The following is a 20,279-nucleotide window of genomic DNA, read 5'->3' as shown; positions in this document are numbered from 1 at the left end:
GGTGCACTTGTGCTTGCAGATAAGCCACCAGTCAATCAATTAACTGTGTTTGGCACGTGGAATTCAGTGTTTTTGCTATTACAATAAACAGAATATGCTTATGACAGGTAATCAACCGGCTGTTTTTGTACATACAGCTATGTAAATGGAACGGTGCAGGGACTTCCTGTGTTTATAGCAGGGCTATTTTATTATGTGGTATGCAAATAAGTGGGTTGCAATGTATAACGATTTATCCCCCCCCCCCCCCCCCCACCCCCCCCCCCCCCCTTAAAAAAAAAGAAAGGATTTTGGGTCTTGACTCCGTCTTGTCTCAAAATCCAAACAATCATACGTACTATCCCCTAAACCACTGACCAAACAAAATAAAGTCACAGTGAACGTTAATTTATAAATGGAATATAAAATGCTATTACAAATTTCACATACACAGAGCTAAGCCTGGGTTAGGAAATTAAGTCATGTTATGTCGTCACATGATTACTTGTTATTGCAGGTGTGTTTCGTATGGTTTTTATTAACTCGATTATGAACCATGTGAATAACAAATATATAGTATGCTCTTTCTTTTACAGATGTTCAACCTCACAGGAACGGTCCTAAGCTATTGGCTCTTAAGTACCCTCTAGTTGGAAGTGATTTAGGACATTGTCCAATGTATAGCATGCTCTTTCTTTTACAGATGTTCAACCTCAGAGTAAGAGTCCTAAGCTATTGGTTATGAACTACCCTGTAGTTGGAAGTGACTTAGTGCTTCGTCCGATGCCAGCTATATTTTATGAGTTTTTTCCTCGGACAATGGATTTCAGTAGAGCAGCTGACACTTGTAGAGAGTATGGGGGATATCTGCCGTCCATTCATTCGATTTTTGAGCATAGATTGATGTACTCGGATCTTATGAACCATCCTAGGTGCACTAAATGGTTTCTAGGTAAGTATTTATTCTAATTACCCTAATATTTGCAGATTGTAAATATGGATGCATCAAGCTTAAATTTCGGTTGCCCGGCAGACAACTGAATTGTAAATTTTATCGTCCGAGCAAATTGTTACTTGTCTGGGGCGAGCGGATGAATACTTTTGGCCAGCCCTCGGTACCTTAAGTCTGTTGGGAAAATGATTATCTCTACTTCTGTCTAATCAACTCCCTGACATATCTATGTTTCAACAATAAGATAATACATGAGCCCTGCAAATATTGTCTGGAATAATATAATTACATTCTAATAGAAGCAAGCACTGAAAGTTAAAACACCCAAATACTGTCTGGAATAATATAATTACATTCTAATAGAAGCAAGCACTGAAAGTAAAAACACCCAAATACTGTCTGGAATAATATAATTACATTCTAATAGAAGCAAGCACTGAAAGTAAAAACACCCAAATACTGTCTGGAATAATATAATTACATTCTAATAGAAGCAAGCACTGAAAGTAAAAACACCCAAATGATACAACCCAGAGAACACAAATTATCGACATGGCTGCATCTTGGAGCCAAAACCAGAATTGATTCTAAAAAGACTGTCACTTCATGACCAGTGCTCCCCCTCGGATTGTGCCACTGTTCATTGGTCAGTCATGTTTATTTGGATCTTTGGCGATGTCCGTTATTTCTGACATTACCCAATTTTTATGACTATATATAACCCCATTGTAGATTTTCTGACCATTCTTTATACATTCAATATAACTAAGTAACGTTCCTCAGATTCTGGTACATGATTATTTAATAAGTGAAGTTAATAAGAAATATAGCTAGAGATAAAACCAAACAAAATATGAAACCTAATGAAAACTATAAAACTAAAAGAAAAATGAAACGGATGAAAGTCAGGAACGCTACAACGTCAACAATTTCTAATTGACATGCATAAAAATAGATTATCATTATCAACAGCTTGGATGTAAATACAATAGAATCTTAAATTATTTCATTTGAGCTGTATTGTAGGATGGCTCATAACATGATCTTTCAGTTATGTTGCATTGTGTAATATGATCTAGACTTAAGATTGATCTATTCAACATGAGCTGACACAAGTGATTTTTGTTACTTGTACTATGTTTCAGGTCTAAAGGGAGCGTCTCTGATGCACAGTGCCTGGCACGATGGCTCTTGGGTTGACTTTGCACTGTTTGAGGGAACAGTGCCTAAAGATGCGGGTGAGGATCAAGTGGTTTTCATGGACAAGGAACTATTTTACATGTGGAATTATGGTCCGGCTTCCACAACACAAGGCTGCGTTGTATGCCAGTATAGACAACGGGGTTCGTACACATTTTGGAATGTTTTGCTAATTGATCATGGTGTTTCCTTGAACCTTACAAGCCTTGAACAAAAGTTTTTTGTGTTTTTTTATCTATTGAAAAGTAAATTATCTGGATACTGTAAATAAAATAAATTCATCAAGTGTTTGAGACTAACAAACAGTATCCAGATATCCCGGAGAGAGCAGGTTTTGGTTTAACAACGCAGTATCCTGCAGGAAGACCATGTATGCTTATGAAATTTGTTTTAACAAAAGTGTAGATTTTCAGTTTTGATTTCGGTTTTTATCAACATTTTATATGGCAATAAGAAAACTTTGCAAAGGTCAAAAAGAACAATTTATAGAATAATCATGTTCCAAGCTTGTGGATCTATTTCAAATTTTTTTTACTAGTCGGCCAGGTTAGTAAATATAAAAATACATTAGGCTACAGACTATCCTAAGATTCTATCTCTCTAATTTTTATGGAGATTTTTTCCATTGATAAAATATTCCTTTTGTCAGCATGGTTTTATTTTGCAACTAAAAGAAAAAATTAAATAAAACAAAGTAGTTCAAAAGAAACTCGCTGGGAATACCTCAGCCCAAGTGTGAGTACGAATCAAGTAGCCGAGTTGCTTCAAATAGGTCAATATCGGAAATCATTGGTAATATCACACAATACAGTAAGAACCACGACAGCATGGTAATTGTGTTTGTTTATAACTTGCATTAACTTGTTTCAAATAGGTCAATATCGGAAATCCTTGGTAATGTCACACAATACAGTAAGAACCACCGACAGCATGGTAATTGTGTTTGTTTATAACTTGGATTAACTTGTTTCAAATAGGTCAATATCGGAAATCCTTGGTAATGTCACACAATACAGTAAGAACCACCGACAGCATGGTAATTGTGTTTGTTTATAACTTGGATTAACTTGTTTCAAATAGGTCAATATCGGAAATCCTTGGTAATGTCACACAATACAGTAAGAACCACCGACAGCATGGTAATTGTGTTTGTTTATAACTTGCATTAACTTGTTTCAAATAGGTCAATATTGGAAATCCTTGGTAATGTCACACAATACAGTAAGAACCACGACAGCATGGTAATTGTGTTTGTTTATAACTTGGATTAACTTGTTTCAAATAGGTCAATATCGGAAATCCTTGGTAATGTCACACAATACAGTAAGAACCACGACAGCATGGTAATTGTGTTTGTTTATAACTTGGATTAACTTGTTTCAAATAGGTCAATATCGGAAATCCTTGGTAATGTCACACAATACAGTAAGAACCACCGACAGCATGGTAATTGTGTTTGTTTATAACTTGGATTAACTTGTTTCAAATAGCTCAATATCGGAAATCCTTGGTAATGTCACACAATACAGTAAGAACCATGACAGCATGGTAATTTGGATTAACTTGTTTCAAATAGGTCAATATCGGAAATCCTTGGTAATGTCACACAATACAGTAAGAACCACCGACAGCTTGGTAATTGTGTTTGTTTATAACTTGGATTAACTTGTTTCAAATAGGTCAATATCGGAAATCCTTGGTAATGTCACACAATACAGTAAGAACCACCGACAGCTTGGTAATTGTGTTTGTTTATAACTTGGATTAACTTGTTTCAAGTAGGTCAATATCGGAAATCCTTGGTAATGTCACACAATACAGTAAGAACCACGACAGCTTGGTAATTGTGTTTGTTTATAACTTGGATTAACTTGTTTCAAATAGGTCAATATCGGAAATCCTTGGTAATGTCACACAATACAGTAAGAACCACCGACAGCATGGTAATTGTGTTTGTTTATAACTTGGATTAACTTGTTTCAAATAGGTCAATATCAGAAATCCTTGGTAATGTCACACAATACAGTAAGAACCACGACAGCTTGGTAATTGTGTTTGTTTATAACTTGGATTAACTTGTTTCAAATAGCTCAATATCGGAAATCCTTGGTAATGTGACACAATACAGTAAGAACCACCGACAGCATGGTTATTGTGTTTGTTTATAACTTGGATTAACTTGTTTCAAATAGGTCAATATCGGAAATCCTTGGTAATGTCACACAATACAGTAAGAACCACGACAGCATGGTAATTGTGTTTGTTTATAACTTGGATTAACTTGTTTCAAATAGGTCAATATCGGAAATCCTTGGTAATGTCACACAATACAGTAAGAACCACCGACAGCATGGTAATTGTGTTTGTTTATAACTTGGATTAACTTGTTTCAAATAGGTCAATATCGGAAATCCTTGGTAATGTCACACAATACAGTAAGAACCACGACAGCATGGTAATTGTGTTTGTTTATAACTTGGATTAACTTGTTTCAAATAGGTCAATATCGGAAATCCTTGGTAATGTCACACAATACAGTAAGAACCACGACAGCATGGTAATTGTGTTTGTTTATAACTTGGATTAACTTGTTTCAAGTAGGTCAATATCGGAAATCCTTGGTAATGTCACACAATACAGTAAGAACCACCGACAGCTTGGTAATTGTGTTTGTTTATAACTTGGATTAACTTGTTTCAAATAGGTCAATATCGGAAATCCTTGGTAATGTCACACAATACAGTAAGAACCATGACAGCATGGTAATTGTGTTTGTTTATAACTTGGATTAACTTGTTTCAAATAGGTCAATATCGGAAATCCTTGGTAATGTCACACAATACAGTAAGAACCACTACAGCATGGTAATTGTGTTTGTTTATAACTTGGATTAACTTGTTTCAAATAGGTCAATATCGGAAATCCTTGGTAATGTCACACAATACAGTAAGAACCACGTCATCATGGTAATTGTGTTTGTTTATAACTTGGATTAACTTGTTTCAAATAGGTCAATATCGGAAATCCTTGGTAATGTCACACAATACAGTAAGAACCACCGACAGCTTGGTAATTGTGTTTGTTTATAACTTGGATTAACTTGTTTCAAATAGGTCAATATCGGAAATCCTTGGTAATGTCACACAATACAGTAAGAACCACCGACAGCTTGGTAATTGTGTTTGTTTATAACTTGGATTAACTTGTTTCAAGTAGGTCAATATCGGAAATCCTTGGTAATGTCACACAATACAGTAAGAACCACGACAGCTTGGTAATTGTGTTTGTTTATAACTTGGATTAACTTGTTTCAAATAGGTCAATATTGGAAATCCTTGGTAATGTCACACAATACAGTAAGAACCACCGACAGCATGGTAATTGTGTTTGTTTATAACTTGGATTAACTTGTTTCAAATAGCTCAATATCGGAAATCCTTGGTAATGTCACACAATACAGTAAGAACCATGACAGCATGGTAATTTGGATTAACTTGTTTCAAATAGGTCAATATCGGAAATCCTTGGTAATGTCACACAATACAGTAAGAACCACCGACAGCTTGGTAATTGTGTTTGTTTATAACTTGGATTAACTTGTTTCAAATAGGTCAATATCGGAAATCCTTGGTAATGTCACACAATACAGTAAGAACCACCGACAGCTTGGTAATTGTGTTTGTTTATAACTTGGATTAACTTGTTTCAAGTAGGTCAATATCAGAAATCCTTGGTAATGTCACACAATACAGTAAGAACCACGACAGCTTGGTAATTGTGTTTGTTTATAACTTGGATTAACTTGTTTCAAATAGGTCAATATCGGAAATCCTTGGTAATGTCACACAATACAGTAAGAACCACCGACAGCATGGTAATTGTGTTTGTTTATAACTTGCATTAACTTGTTTCAAGTAGGTCAATATCGGAAATCCTGGGTAATGTCACGCAATACAGTAAGAACCACGACAGCATGGTAATTGTGTTTGTTTATAACTTGGATTAACTTGTTTCAAATAGGTCAATATCGGAAATCCTTGGTAATGTCACACAATACAGTAAGAACCACCGACAGCATGGTAATTGTGTTTGTTTATAACTTGGATTAACTTGTTTCAAATAGGTCAATATCGGAAATCCTTGGTAATGTCACACAATACAGTAAGAACCACGACAGCTTGGTAATTGTGTTTGTTTATAACTTGGATTAACTTGTTTCAAATAGCTCAATATCGGAAATCCTTGGTAATGTCACACAATACAGTAAGAACCACGACAGCATGGTAATTGTGTTTGTTTATAACTTGGATTAAATTGTTTCAAATAGGTCAATATCGGAAATCCTTGGTAATGTCACACAATACAGTAAGAACCACCCACAGCATGGTAATTGTGTTTGTTTATAACTTGGATTAACTTGTTTCAAATAGGTCAATATCGGAAATCCTTGGTAATGTCACACAATACAGTAAGAACCACGACAGCATGGTAATTGTGTTTGTTATAACTTGGATTAACTTGTTTCAAATAGGTCAATATCGGAAATCCTTGGTATTGTCACACAATACAGTAAGAACCACCGACAGCTTGGTAATTGTGTTTGTTTATAACTTGGATTAACTTGTTTCAAGTAGGTCAAATATGTTCACTGGCCAACACCGAAAAACACAGAAGGAAAACTTTATGGAGACAATATTAAGGAATCCCTCTGTGTCACTGAGATTCATCCTGATTGTTTTGCTCCACCAATCAATTCGTTTCTCACGCATTTAAAAATTAGAATGGGAGAGGAATGAGCACTTAAAGGGACATTTTTTTGTCACAATTCACGTATCAGTATAAACAATTAGGGCGGTGTGTACCCCAGCGGTAAAGAGCCCGCTTGATGCTTAGGCTATTTCCTGTTCCAGCCAGTGCACCACGACTGGTGTATCAAAGGTATCAAAGGGCTTGGTATGTACTATCCTGTCTGGGATGGTGCATATCTTCTTGAAGACTATGTCAAAATTACCAATGTTTGACATCCAATAGCCAATGATTAATAAATCAATCTGCTCTAGTGGTGTCACTAAACAAAACAAACTGACTTTTTGTATGAACAGTGGTTTATTGTAGCCAAAACAATTTCTTTTTAAACAAGTGCATTTCACACACACACACACACCCCCCCCCCCCCCCCCCCCCCCCCCCCCCATGCTAGTGGACTGGCCCAAACATCCCAACAGTGAATGGGATGGCCTAAATCTTCTACTGCATGCTCCTTTGTAGTTCCGGTCATGTGACTATAGCTGCCTTCTTTTTCTCTTCACTTTCTGGTCTGGACGTACTTTTTTGGCTCTGTTGCTTTGGAATGAATGAATGAATGTTTAACGACACCCCAGCATGAAAAATACATCGGCTATTGGGTGTCAAACTATGGTAATGCAAATAAATAAAGTGATGATCAACATCAATATAAAAATTCAAGACCCAAACAAAAACAGTGTAAAGAACTGTGCAAAAACACAAATATCACAGAATTTTACGGATACTGAATTTTACTCAAAACTTCAATTTTGTGCTGTATTGGCCATTCTTAAAGAGAATGTTACACCCCTGCACCACGGTGAGGTTACAGCATGTGCAGGGGCTGTTGCTTTGGAGTCATATTTGGGTTTTTTGTGTGATAACTATTCGTGTGTTTGATGGATTCGTTTCTGTCATTGTTGTTATCTTTCTCATATTATTTTGGTGTAAAAACACTTGTTTTCAAGTGTGTTTTTCTACCAAGATTGTTTTTACCAGTGCACGTTGTGTGGTCGCCATTTGCAAAGATGGCGGCCCTGTTACCAGCTTTGTGTTTTTTATGGTTGTCTTTTATTTCTCTTTGAACAGAGATAATTATTTACCATGTCGGATACTAGTAATTTCCGAGTTCAACACTTTTGTAACCCTTGTCTTTGTTGTTATGTTTCTCGATGTATTATTTTGGCATAAACACTTGTTTTCAGTGTGCTTTCTACCAGTTTGCTGGTTAACGTTGCATGATCGCCATTTGCAAAGATGGCGGCCCTGTTACCGGTTTTGTGTTAATGATTTTATATTATTTCTCTTTGTAGAAATTGTTATTATGTCTGAGGTTAGAGCTTCTCGACAAATATCCTGTACTGGTTGTGGGAAGTTTTTGTCTAGAGACGATCCACATGAGCTGTGTCCCTCGTGTTAGTGCCCTGCTCTTCGGAGACTAGATGTGATGGTTGCTCTCAGCTGTCAGAGTAGGAGTTTGCGGTCTACTTGAAAATGTTGTCAACCAGATCCAAGAAGACTGACTCTACACAGGCGGGATCTATTGTGTCTTCCATAGCCTACTCGGTAGCGGACGCGCTGATATTGTTGCTGCCGGCCATGTTACAGGAGACGTTAACAGCGATGACGGTGGTTGCTTCCAGGGCGGATCCTCAACCTGCAGAGGAGGGATCCAGTTCCGGCCCCCCTCTTCATTGAAAGCGGTACCTAGTACAACTTCAGGACCTACGGCTCCATGGAAGTCACCAGCGGCGGCCAACCAGTCTTCAGGCGTGCAAGTGGGTTCCAGTAAGCGGGCCGAGAAGGGTACTTCTTCATCAAAACGTCCATCTTCGGATCGCCTTTCTGACCCACCTTCAAAGGTGCGGGTGCGAGGGTCCAAGGATCACCGCAGTGGTCGAAGCCAAAGCCATTCACCACAGAATCCAGCGGCTCCATCGGTTCCTCCACGAAGATTATTGGCGGACGCGGGGTCCACAGTATCCAGACGGGACCATCCATGGTTCGGCTCTCCGGTATCCACACAGGACTGCCCATGGTCCGGTTCTCCGGTATCCCAGACGGGACTATCCACGGTCCGGGTCTCCATCGGGCCATGACCAGAGCGACCGGGTTGCCTGTTCACAAGTGCTACGTGACTTTTTTGATGATGTATCGGTTCCTGCGGTGCTGGAAGATCTGGATGCGGTGGACCACCTGTCACTAAGGGACTGTCTGGCTGTCATATATGAGATACTACTGTCGCTGGCCCATCCACCGGTTCCAGCCAAGAAGGGTCTGGTTCCGATGATCACCACGGAGGTTCTACCGGCAGATGTCGTCATTCGATCGTTGGCTACCACAGGCCTCTGTCAGTTTACATGGCTACCAGTAACCGGCCCGTGCAGATGGCTTCTTCCAGCAAGCAGTCGGAGCCCTGTAACGAACTGAAAGATTGTTTGGTACCGTCGTCCCGTGATCAATCGAAGTGGTACAGCGTCCAGGGTTCCACCGGCTTGTGCCGATCTGTGTCTCCGTTTGCAGTCAGTACATCAGACCGTCCACACTGGTCTGCAGCTAATACGACGTTCAGGGTTTACACCGGCTCCTCACGGGCCCATCCACAGTCCATGTTTCCGATTGCAGCCAGTACATCGGATCGAATTGCCTGTGCCAGATTACTGATCCGGACGCAGTGCACCACATGAGGGATTATCTCGCTACGGTGTATGAGATGCTTTCATCACTGCACCATCCACTGGCACCATTCTAGAAGTTTTCCGTTTTGATGACTGATCCGATGTCGCGGTTTCCATGAGTCGGCTTCGTTTGTGGCATTCCCCATTCGTCACAACGAACGTATCCCATCTTCAACCTATCCTTCAATGGTGTGGCGCCGGCCTTGTATGGCGCTGTTTCCGGCGGGACCAGACGTTTTCCTATAACTTACAAATCAGCATGTCCAGTCGATGGCTTCAGTTCAGCGTAGATGTTTGTACATGCTGTCCTATTTGATGTTTTCCTGGTGACCATAGCTCCTCAGGTGCAGGATGCCAGATGGTATGCCTTGTTCCTCGTCTGGCTGATTTCCTGGTGTACCTCCGTACGTCTCTGAAGCTCAAGGGCTCGACGATTGCGGGTTACGTCTCAGTCTTCGCTACTGTCCGTGATCTTGCTACTGGTACGAAGTTATCTGCTATCCCGGAGATCCATAAGATGATTAAAGGGTTTAAATTAGAAGATCAAGTTCATCGCTTCATCCTCCGAAGTGGGTCATGAATCTGGTTTTGAGGTCCTTGACTGTGGTACCCTATGAGCCAATGGAAGAGTCCTCCTTGGAAGCTGTTACTCGGAAGACTGTCTTCTTGTTGGGGTTCGCAACGGCTGCTCATGTTTCTGAACTACATGCCTTGGATGTGGACCTGGTTCAGTTTCACAGTGAATGCAAGTCGGTTACCTTGGGGTTCCTTATGAACTTTGTTGGAAAGAATCAGCTTCCTGATCAAGCGCCGCGAACGTATGTGGTCCAAGAGTTATTGTCCATCCTGGGTCCGGCCGCTACTGAAGACTTGGCTTTGTGTCCTGTTCGAGCTCTGAACCACTATATTGTTCCTTTCTTGTCACCAGATGCACTTAACAGTCATTACCAAGAATACTGTGGCTCCATGGATTAGATCTACGATTCTGTCGGCGTACCAGACGGCAGGTTTGCCTGCACATTCTGCCTCAAACCCGCATGAACTGCGTGCACTGGCCGCCACCATGTCCTTGCACTGTAGCACTCCTATCCAGCACATACTCACTGGCTGTTTCTGACCGACGGCCTCCATCTTTGCCAACTCTTACCTGAGGGACGTCTCCACTAAGGATGTCGAGGGCTACCATCATCTGGATCCTGTGGTGGCTGCGCAGACACTGGTAAACACTAGCCGTCCTCATCGCCGTTGAGGGTTGCTGTTGGATTCTAGGCTGCACACCGAGATGTCCTTCGAATCAACAGCTGAGGACTGCTGAGACATTTGTTCTTTTGCACCTTTCACGTACTGGTGCCGGAACTTTTGTCTGGATAACATTTACCTTTGCACAATCTGGTGTACTGGTCAGAAAACACTCAGGGGCCTGTTTAGTTCAGTGTTCTGATGGATGCACCCATACAGTGCTGTTGCTTGTTATGTTTAATTTAATCTCACAGTTAGCAACATTTGCGAAATGGCACGATCAATCTGATGGCGCTCCATAGAAACAGGGAGATAAACCACGCTGTCGACAACAGTTGAACTTTCTAAATTACGTGATTTATTCATCGAAACAACGTCGTTATAATTTGAAGTTGGAACACATGTTGGTAAGTATATACAGATACAACAGTTACACAAAACAATTATAATATAAAAGTACAGAGAAAATTATATATTCTAACATAAACGACCGAATCAACATTTTAACGTTGATCATGACCTTGTTTACATATCTGGCAGTGATCTAGTCAGCTGCTATACACGTTTCTAAACTAATCAAACGCTGATAATTGCGTTCGTTGTTTTTGTAACACACATACACATTGATTATAACTACTAAAAGGCGCTGAGATGTCATATTTTGTATCAATAAGTTCACAAATGCATCACGAGAATTACGTAAAAACAAATGTATGGAAGCCCAAAGGGGACACAATAACCTATCTTACATGTGGTAGTGTTTTCCTAAACCACATTCTATACTCAATAAAATTCATGAAAGGGCCAGTAGATATTTTGGACATATACATTTAGCTGGATATTAGTTTAACAATAAAGAATTTCCAAACATATACAGGCATCAGGTTCTCTTCAATAACTTGCATAAGCATTGAAAAATAATGGTTCCAGATTCCTAAAGCCGAGTTCTGAAATTTGATAGAAAGCTTCCCCACACAATAGCTGCTGGCCGTTAATTTGTTTTATTGAGTATATTTAACAACATTTTAGATATAGGACATTAATTTAACTTTCTAGGACAGCATGGTAATGGTAAAAGAAGTCTGGGTCTTAACTAATGGATGTGTCTGAAGTTTGTGTAATTTGTAAAGAGACATTAGATGGAAATACTTAACAGCAGCAATTCTTGGGGAGAAGGGGGGTGAGAGCATAAATCAAGCAAGTTGACAGTAATACCTCCTCTATACACCAAGAATGTAGGCGAAAATACTGCAATCCACAATAAATATCTAAAGATATTAGGCAGCAGCAGCAACAGCATGGTTATGATACAGATAGGAAAAGGTGTGTTCTTTGGTCGAGTGAAGATCAGTTTCACTACGATGCTGACTCTCTTTTGTGGCCAACCTGGAGGAAGCAATAGAAAGCATAGAAAGCATAATGTAATATCAGTGAGGACAATTGAATTCAAGAACAGTGACCTTGAAGCATGTCGCAGAAGAGGCGATACTTGGGCAGAAACTGTAGAAGCAAGAATTTTGCATGTTCACGACCTCCCTGCTGCAGATGCTATCCACCATCAGGAGTGTAGTGTGAATTTCCGTACGAATAAACAGATACCAACAGTTCATCAAACAAGTGAAGCATGCCTCAAAAAGGCAAAGGTGGGACGCCCACAAGCTGATAAAAGGACTGATGCCTTCCTTGAAGTTGCTAGTTTCCTGGAAGAAAACGATGAGGAACAGATCACTATTAATGATCTAATTAACCGTATGGAACATAATCTAGCCATTTCAGAACAAGAAGCATATGCCTACATGCACATGAAAAGCAAACTCCATAAACACTTTGGAAGCAGGATTATGCAAACTGAGATTAATAGCAAATCCAATGTGGTTACCTTCAGGACTAAAGCTGCCACTGTGATCCAAGAGTTTTACAGTCAAAGTAAATCAGTTGATTTGAACACAGAGAAGCTGAAAATGGTACAAACGACTGTCAAGCTCATCAGAGATAACATCAAAGCGGTTGAAACATCAGCAGAGGTCTACCCGGCATTTGAAACATTTCAATCTGAAGATGACTGTATCCAGTTCCTTCCCGAAACGCTCAGTTTTCCTGGAAGGACTTTTTGTTGGGAAATCTGTCAAGATGAAAGTTGCTGCCATTGGACAAGAAATAATGCAAGCTTCCCGATCAATGTTGGCACCATTGCAGATTGGATTAGGCATGCAGCTACACCATCATTTCGCATCTCGTTTCTTAATTGATTCTCTTCACAAGCATGGATTCTGTTGTTCTTATCAAGAGATTTGTGAGTTTGAACAAAATGCAGCCTTATCCTATGGCATGGACATCCCTGACTTCACAGGTCAATTTGTTCAGTATGTTGGAGACAATGTGGACCACAATATCCGAACACTTGATGGTCATGGTACCTTCCACGGTATGGGAATAATAGCTGCCATAACACCTGGAACCAAAGTTAGCAAACCAATCCGCAGAGTAAAAGTCACACCCAGTGACATCAAAGGTTGGACAAATTCAGATAAGATATCACAGAGAAGAACGTCAAGGGCTCACTGCAGTTGCTTACCAAAAGCTTTACGAGATAAAGGCACATGATCCAACAGCTAATCTTGATATTCTGTGGAAGGCTTCTATAATGTTTGGATCACCAAGGCCATCTTGGTCTGGCATGATGCAGAAGTCGCATCAAGGAGTTCACCCTGGCAAGTCATCTGTGATGTTTCTCCCAATGATCGACATGAGTGCTAGTGATGTTACATGCATTTACTCAATGCTGGAGTTTATCACTTCGCATGCACGCCAATACAATGTGACACCAATTGTAACATTTGACCAACCACTGTGGTAGAAAGCTCTCAACATTATTGATGTGGAACCTGTAACAAGCAAGTTGCATGATATTGTCCTGTGCTTAGGTGGCTTTTATACACAAATGAGCTTTCTTGGATGTATTGGGCACCTCATGGCTGCATCTGGACTACAGCAAGTACTGGAATTAATCTATGCATCTAATGCAGTTGTACACATCCTTTCCGGTAAAGCGATTGCCCGAGCAGTTCGAGCACACCTCATTGTTAATGCTGCCCTCAGTGCACTGGTGATATCCAACACATTCAATGTATCTCTACCAAGTCGGCTTGATGATCTGGATGACAGAGGTTTTCGAGGTACTGAAACATTGGAGACTGAGGAAGGCAGACGTGAAGCGACTGGTGCACACATGTCTAGCAACCCTGACATGCAGGAAGTTTGTGACCTCTATGACAATCTTATGGAAGGTACAATGTCAGCAGCTGAAGTTTGCCAGGCAGACGTGGTGTCCAGAATCAAGAATCTTCTTGAAAAAAGTACTCAAACCTTAAAGAACTCTTCTAGGGCTGCTACACTCTGGTTGCAGTATATGGACATGGTGGATATTCTACGCATGTTTGTATGAGCTGAGCGTACTGGCAATTGGGCACTGCATCTTCATGCTGTTTCCGAAATGCTACTGTATATGGCCCATCTGGACATAACCTATACACAAAATCTGCACGTGTATATCTGCAATGGATGTCCAACCTTCGAGGTGAATTACCAGAGAACGGCATGCATGTGGTTAGACGGAGTGATTGTCTATGGGCTGGCTTGTCATCAGATCTGATAATAGAGCAAGTGCTAATGAGAAGCATGAAGACCAGTGGGGGCCTTACGAGGGGATGAGGCATGACTGAGCAACAGTGACTAATGTGGCTGATGTCGATGCCGGCTTGTGCTGAAGTGAACAGGGTGGTGCAAGAATTGACAAGCATGCTACGACACAGGAGAGCAGAACAAGGACATGACAAAAGCGAGACAAGCTCGTGATTGGAAGGACACCCTGTCTGTTCTCGAGAATCTCAAGGAAAGGAGCCCTTTCAGTGATGATCAGACCCTGCGCAACATCTTCACAGGAGTACATTTGTACATGCCCACAGCACTGTCAACGTCAACAAGGCAAAGACTGTTGGAAAGTCAATTCTGGATGGTATGGATGGGGAAACTGTTTCAGAGTATACCTTCAAGCGGAAACACCAGGTTGTCACACTAGATACTAGATAGATGGCGAATCAGTGCAGATTGACCCACAGCTCCTTTTTCAGCAACTGACAATAGCTGCAAAGACCTTAAAGGATCTTGAGGATGTCTTCAAATATGAATTGTGTACTCACCCACCAGCCCTCTTTGATCCCAATCTACTTCTTCGACAACCACAGAAGCCAGTTCTTGCTGATGCCATTTGGGCTCTTCTTACCCCAGATGACACAAGTATCACTGGTGAAATTTGATATGTGTTGGATGGTGGAGCACTCATCCAACATGACTCACATATTCTTCCGACAGCTAGGTGCAGATGTATGTAATCACATCCTCTTCCTTCACGCCATTCTGGGATGTCACACAACCTCGTGCCTGTGTGGAATTGGAAAGGGATCGTCCCTAAGAAAATTCAAGACAAACCACCACTTTCGTGAGCAAGCAACAAATCCTGGTGAGTTTGTATGGTGGAAAAACTGAAGACACGCTGAACTCTCTGTGATACAAACGATTTTGTGAGAAGGTTGCATGCAGTAGTACTTCCCATGTCCAACCACAGAGTTTGCCACCTACATCAGATGCTGCGAAGTACCACAGCCTTCGTGTGTATTGCCAGATACAGCAGTGGAAGGGCTTTGATGTTGGAATTTCACCAACAGAATGGTGATCGAGTGAGAGTAATGGTGGACTTATTCCTGTACAGACAGACCTGCCCCCAGCCCCACAAGAACTCCTTCTTGTAATCAGATGTAACTGTAAGAGTGTTTGTGGTAGTCCGAGATGTACCTGCAAAAAGCATGATATGGAATGCTCTCCAGCATGTGGCAACTGTCGTGGATCTGGTTGCAGTAACTCAAGTGGGCTTCTATTAGACGAAGATAACGAAAACAACGCAGTGTACCTGTGACTTGATTGTGAGCAGCTGAAAAGGTCTCAGGATAGTGATGAGCTACTGGTGCTGTATGGAAATCTATTGGCTGATGGTTTTGATGCACTATGAAGTAAAACCACTTCAATTAATACAAAAGTATGTATTATTATTGTGTACGAACTATATACATAAAGCTATAACAGAAAGTTTGAATTCAAATAGCTAATAGTTGAAACACCAGAAATTCAAGTAAAGTAGCAAGAGCACTGAAAATGTATAAAACATTGGGTTAGGGCCGATTATATGTACTTTCCGCTTCCAAGATGCCTCAAAAGACTGACTTGTTTGTACGTGTTAAAGAGGACATCTTATATACAAAGAGTTGAGCTACTTTCTGTAGCAATTTATGTGAGTTGCACATATGATTGGATTGTTTAAATCTGATTTTTTTTTAAATAAGAAATCTAGTAACCATTTCCAAAATGGCTGCCATGGAAGGAATTTACATTGGCTCCATATCTTGAAACTCTTAATATTCAGTCATTATCTGTTTTGGGGCCAAGCTTCATGCTTCTAATACATTTAGTAAGTATTTTAGTGCATCATTTCCGCGATACTAGTATTCTTCGAAAAAGAATTTTTAAAATAGCTGCCATCTTGGATTTTATCGCTTTCTGATTGGTCGATTTTTAAAATAAATTTTAGTGGTAATGTGCACACCTCAACAAGCATAAAACCACCCAAAAGAATGCTTGTAGCAATTGTTTTTGATGAGTTGAGCCTTATCTTGACTCTACTACATGTACAAACAAATCTACTGAAATGCACAGAAAGTTGTATGAGGGTGGGGTAATGCAGGACCGGTTTAAAATACTTTCCCCTTGCAGAATTCATTAAGACTTTTTATATGTCAAAGAGGACATATTAATGTATATAAAACAGTTGAAATACTTTCTGTTGCAATTTGTGTGAGGTTTGACCTATATAGCGCTCAAAATGCCTGGACTATTAAGCCAAAATCATTTTTATCACCTAACATAATATTAGGGGAGGGGGCGAACCCACAAATAGTTGGGGGGTGAACAGACTGGGAGCGAACTGGGTTGGGGACGAAACATAGTACCCAAAAAGAATATATATTACTAAATAAAATGAAAAATGACTGCTACTTGTGATTCTTTAATCAAATAAACAAGTTAAAACTAAATTTATTTGTAAACAAAGCATGCTGACCTATCGAGTACATGAAACTGGTCATGTGACCTAAATCACCATACTCTATCCCTTGTAAAAAATCTGTATGCATCGGTGAAATTATAAAAACAATTCTGTGCATCAATTTGGTATCTTAAAATATTTATTTTGCATTTAAATGTATTATTTATGAAGTCAATGTGATCTATGTGTATTTAAATTGCCCCAGAAAAAAAAAAATGCTTTGATCGGCCATATTGGAAATTTTCAGTATTCTGACCCAATGTTGCATCATGCCAAGCATGTCAGGACTAAACTTATATATCAAAGGTATCTAGAATAATTTAGAAAATAGTAAAATCATGTTTACTTTTTTTCCCTTCCAAACGTCTTTTTTCTCCTCCAAACGTAACGAAAATAGTAGGAAATCCTAACCTGACCAAAGTTGTTAATTTTTCGCCATAGCCAAGTATTCGATAATAAACTCTGAATGTTTCTGCACAGTCAAAATGATCTCAAGTCAAATTCATAGCACTAAACAATCAATTTATTGTCACAATAATACAAATATTTTTGTTCGCAAACCACATATGGCGCCTTTTGCTGTGGATATCTCTTAGCTAATCAAATCCTATGGCTGTTCAGGAACCGACCAATCATATTATCGCTTTCATTCGTCTTTTTATAATTATATATTATTATTTTCATGCGTGTTATATTTTCAAAATACATGATTTTAAAACAGACGTACGCTGACAGATTTATAGTCGGATTACATGTGCGACGTGACAGCACTCGGAAATGACTCCAAATGTCACAAAAGATTGTATGTCTTAGGCCCGTACGCAGGGGGAAGGGGAGGGGAGGGGATGGGGGAGGGGGATGAGGTGGGTACGTACACAAGACCCATTAAATTTAAAAAAAAAAAAAATGTATATACCAAAGGCCATATTTTTGGGTATCAAATTTAGATAACATTACCTAAAGTTTTTTTTGTTTTTTTTAAAGATAGTTCCCATCACGAAGAATTCGCCCCTCCCCTTTTAAAAATCTTGCCTACGGATTGCAGTTTCCGTAATTGGATTTTTGAGGACCAAGGATGGGAGTGATATATACCACATACTTTATTTTTCTTCCTTGTGATTAAAAAAACACACCTTTTTTATTATTATTATTATTATTATGTGTGCGAATAATAAATAATAATAGACCAAAAGTGATAATACTTGAAAGGAGGGGGGGGGGGGGGAGGGGGGCACAATCGGTTATAGTAATATAAATTCATTATAATTTAATGGAGTCTATCTTCACACAATCTGGTTCAACAAGAAAAAATAAATGATGGTGGTGGGTGTGTGTGTAAAACATACAGCATGAATACAGCAAGGCTGGTACTTAACAGCACTGACACCAACTGCCATGTATGTATGTATGTGTAAAACATACAGCATGAATACAGCAAGGCTGGAACATAACAGCACTGACACCAACTGCCATGTATGTGTGTGTGTGTGTAAAACATACAGCATGAATACAGCAAGGCTGGTACTTAACAGCACTGACACCAACTGCCATGTATATGTGTGTGTGTAAAACATACAGCATGAATACAGCAAGGCTGGAACATAACAGCACTGACACCAACTGCCATGTATGTATGTGTGTGTGTGTGTGTAAAACATACAGCATGAATACAGCAAGGCTGGAACTTAACAGCACTGACACCAACTGCCATGTATGTGTGTGTGTGTGTGTGTGTAAAACATACAGCATGAATACAGCAAGGCTGGAACTTAACAGCACTGACACCAACTGCCATGTATGTGTGTGTGTGTGTGTGTGTAAAACATACAGCATGAATACAGCAAGGCTGGAACTTAACAGCACTGACACCAACTGCCATGTATGTATGTGTGTGTAAAACATACAGCATGAATACAGCAAGTCTGGAACTTAACAGCACTGACACCAACTGCCATGTATGTATGTGAGTTTGTGTGTGTGTAAAACATACAGCATGAATACAGCAAGGCTGGAACTTAACAGCACTGACACCAACTGCCATGTATGTATGTATGTGTGTGTAAAACATACAGCATGAATACAGCAAGTCTGGAACTTAACAGCACTGACACCAACTGCCATGTATGTATGTATGTGTGTGTAAAACATACAGCATGAATACAGCAAGGCTGGAACATAACAGCACTGACACCAACTGCCATGTATGTATGTGTGTGTAAAACATACAGCATGAATACAGCAAGGCTGGAACGTAACAGCACTGACACACTGATACTTCACTTATACAAATATATAGGTAACTTATAAGTGGCGTATAAGTCAAGTATACTTCACTTATAAGTTTGTATAAGTTATTTCGGTAAGGATAGGTATGAGATGTGAAATATTGTTACTGTATAGTATTAGACTGGGTACGAGATGTGAAATATTGTTACTATATAGCTGTAGACTGGGTATGAGATGTGAAATATTGTTACTGTATAACATTAGACTGGGTATGAGATGTGAAATATTGTTACTGTATATCTGTAGACTGGGTATGAGATGTGAAATATTGTTACTGTATATCTGTAGACTGGGTATGAGATGTGAAATATTGTTACTGTATATCTGTAGACTGGGTATGAGATGTGAAATATTGTTACTGTATAACATTAGACTGGGTATCAGATGTGAAATATTGTTACTGTATATCTGTAGACTGGGTATGAGATGTGAAATATTGTTACTGTATATCTGTAGACTGGGTACGAGATGTGAAATATTGTTACTGTATATCTGTAGACTGGGTACGAGATGTGAAATATTGTTACTGTATATCTGTAGACTGGGTATAAGATGTGAAATATTGTTACTGTATAGCATTAGACTGGGTACGAGATGTGAAATATTGTTACTGTATAACATTAGACTGGGTATGAGATGTGAAATATTGTTACTGTATAACATTAGACTGGGTATGAGATGTGAAATATTGTTACTGTATATCTGTAGACTGGGTATGAGATGTGAAATATTGTTACTGTATATCTGTAGACTGGGTATCATATGTGAAATATTGTTACTGTATAGCATTAGACTGGGTACGAGATGTGAAATATTGTTACTGTATAGTATTAGACTGGGTACAAGATGTGAAATATTGTTACTGTATAACATTAGACTGGGTATGAGATGTGAAATATTGTTACTGTATTACATTAGACTGGGTATGAGATGTGAAATATTGTTACTGTATATCTGTAGACTGGGTATGAGATGTGAAATATTGTTACTGTATATCTGTAGACTG

The 20,279-nt window shown here is 39.5% G+C and overlaps 1 protein-coding gene across 1 annotated transcript in view; it reads left to right on the top strand.

The window, feature by feature from the left end:
* Positions 1 to 20,279, top strand: part of LOC121385157 — a 60,079-nt gene that overhangs the window by 22,372 nt on the left and 17,428 nt on the right. The window contains exons 7-8 of the mRNA XM_041515695.1: positions 683 to 931; positions 2,077 to 2,274. Of these exons, the coding sequence (XP_041371629.1) occupies positions 683 to 931; positions 2,077 to 2,274 (447 nt within the window). The remainder of the gene's footprint in view (positions 1 to 682; positions 932 to 2,076; positions 2,275 to 20,279) is intronic.

This window comes from Gigantopelta aegis, chromosome 11, assembly GCF_016097555.1.
Source record: "Gigantopelta aegis isolate Gae_Host chromosome 11, Gae_host_genome, whole genome shotgun sequence".
Lineage (NCBI taxonomy): Eukaryota > Metazoa > Mollusca > Gastropoda > Neomphalida > Peltospiridae > Gigantopelta > Gigantopelta aegis.
The sequence above is the reverse complement of the archived record's forward strand: the minus strand, read 5'-3'. Positions and strand labels throughout refer to the sequence as shown.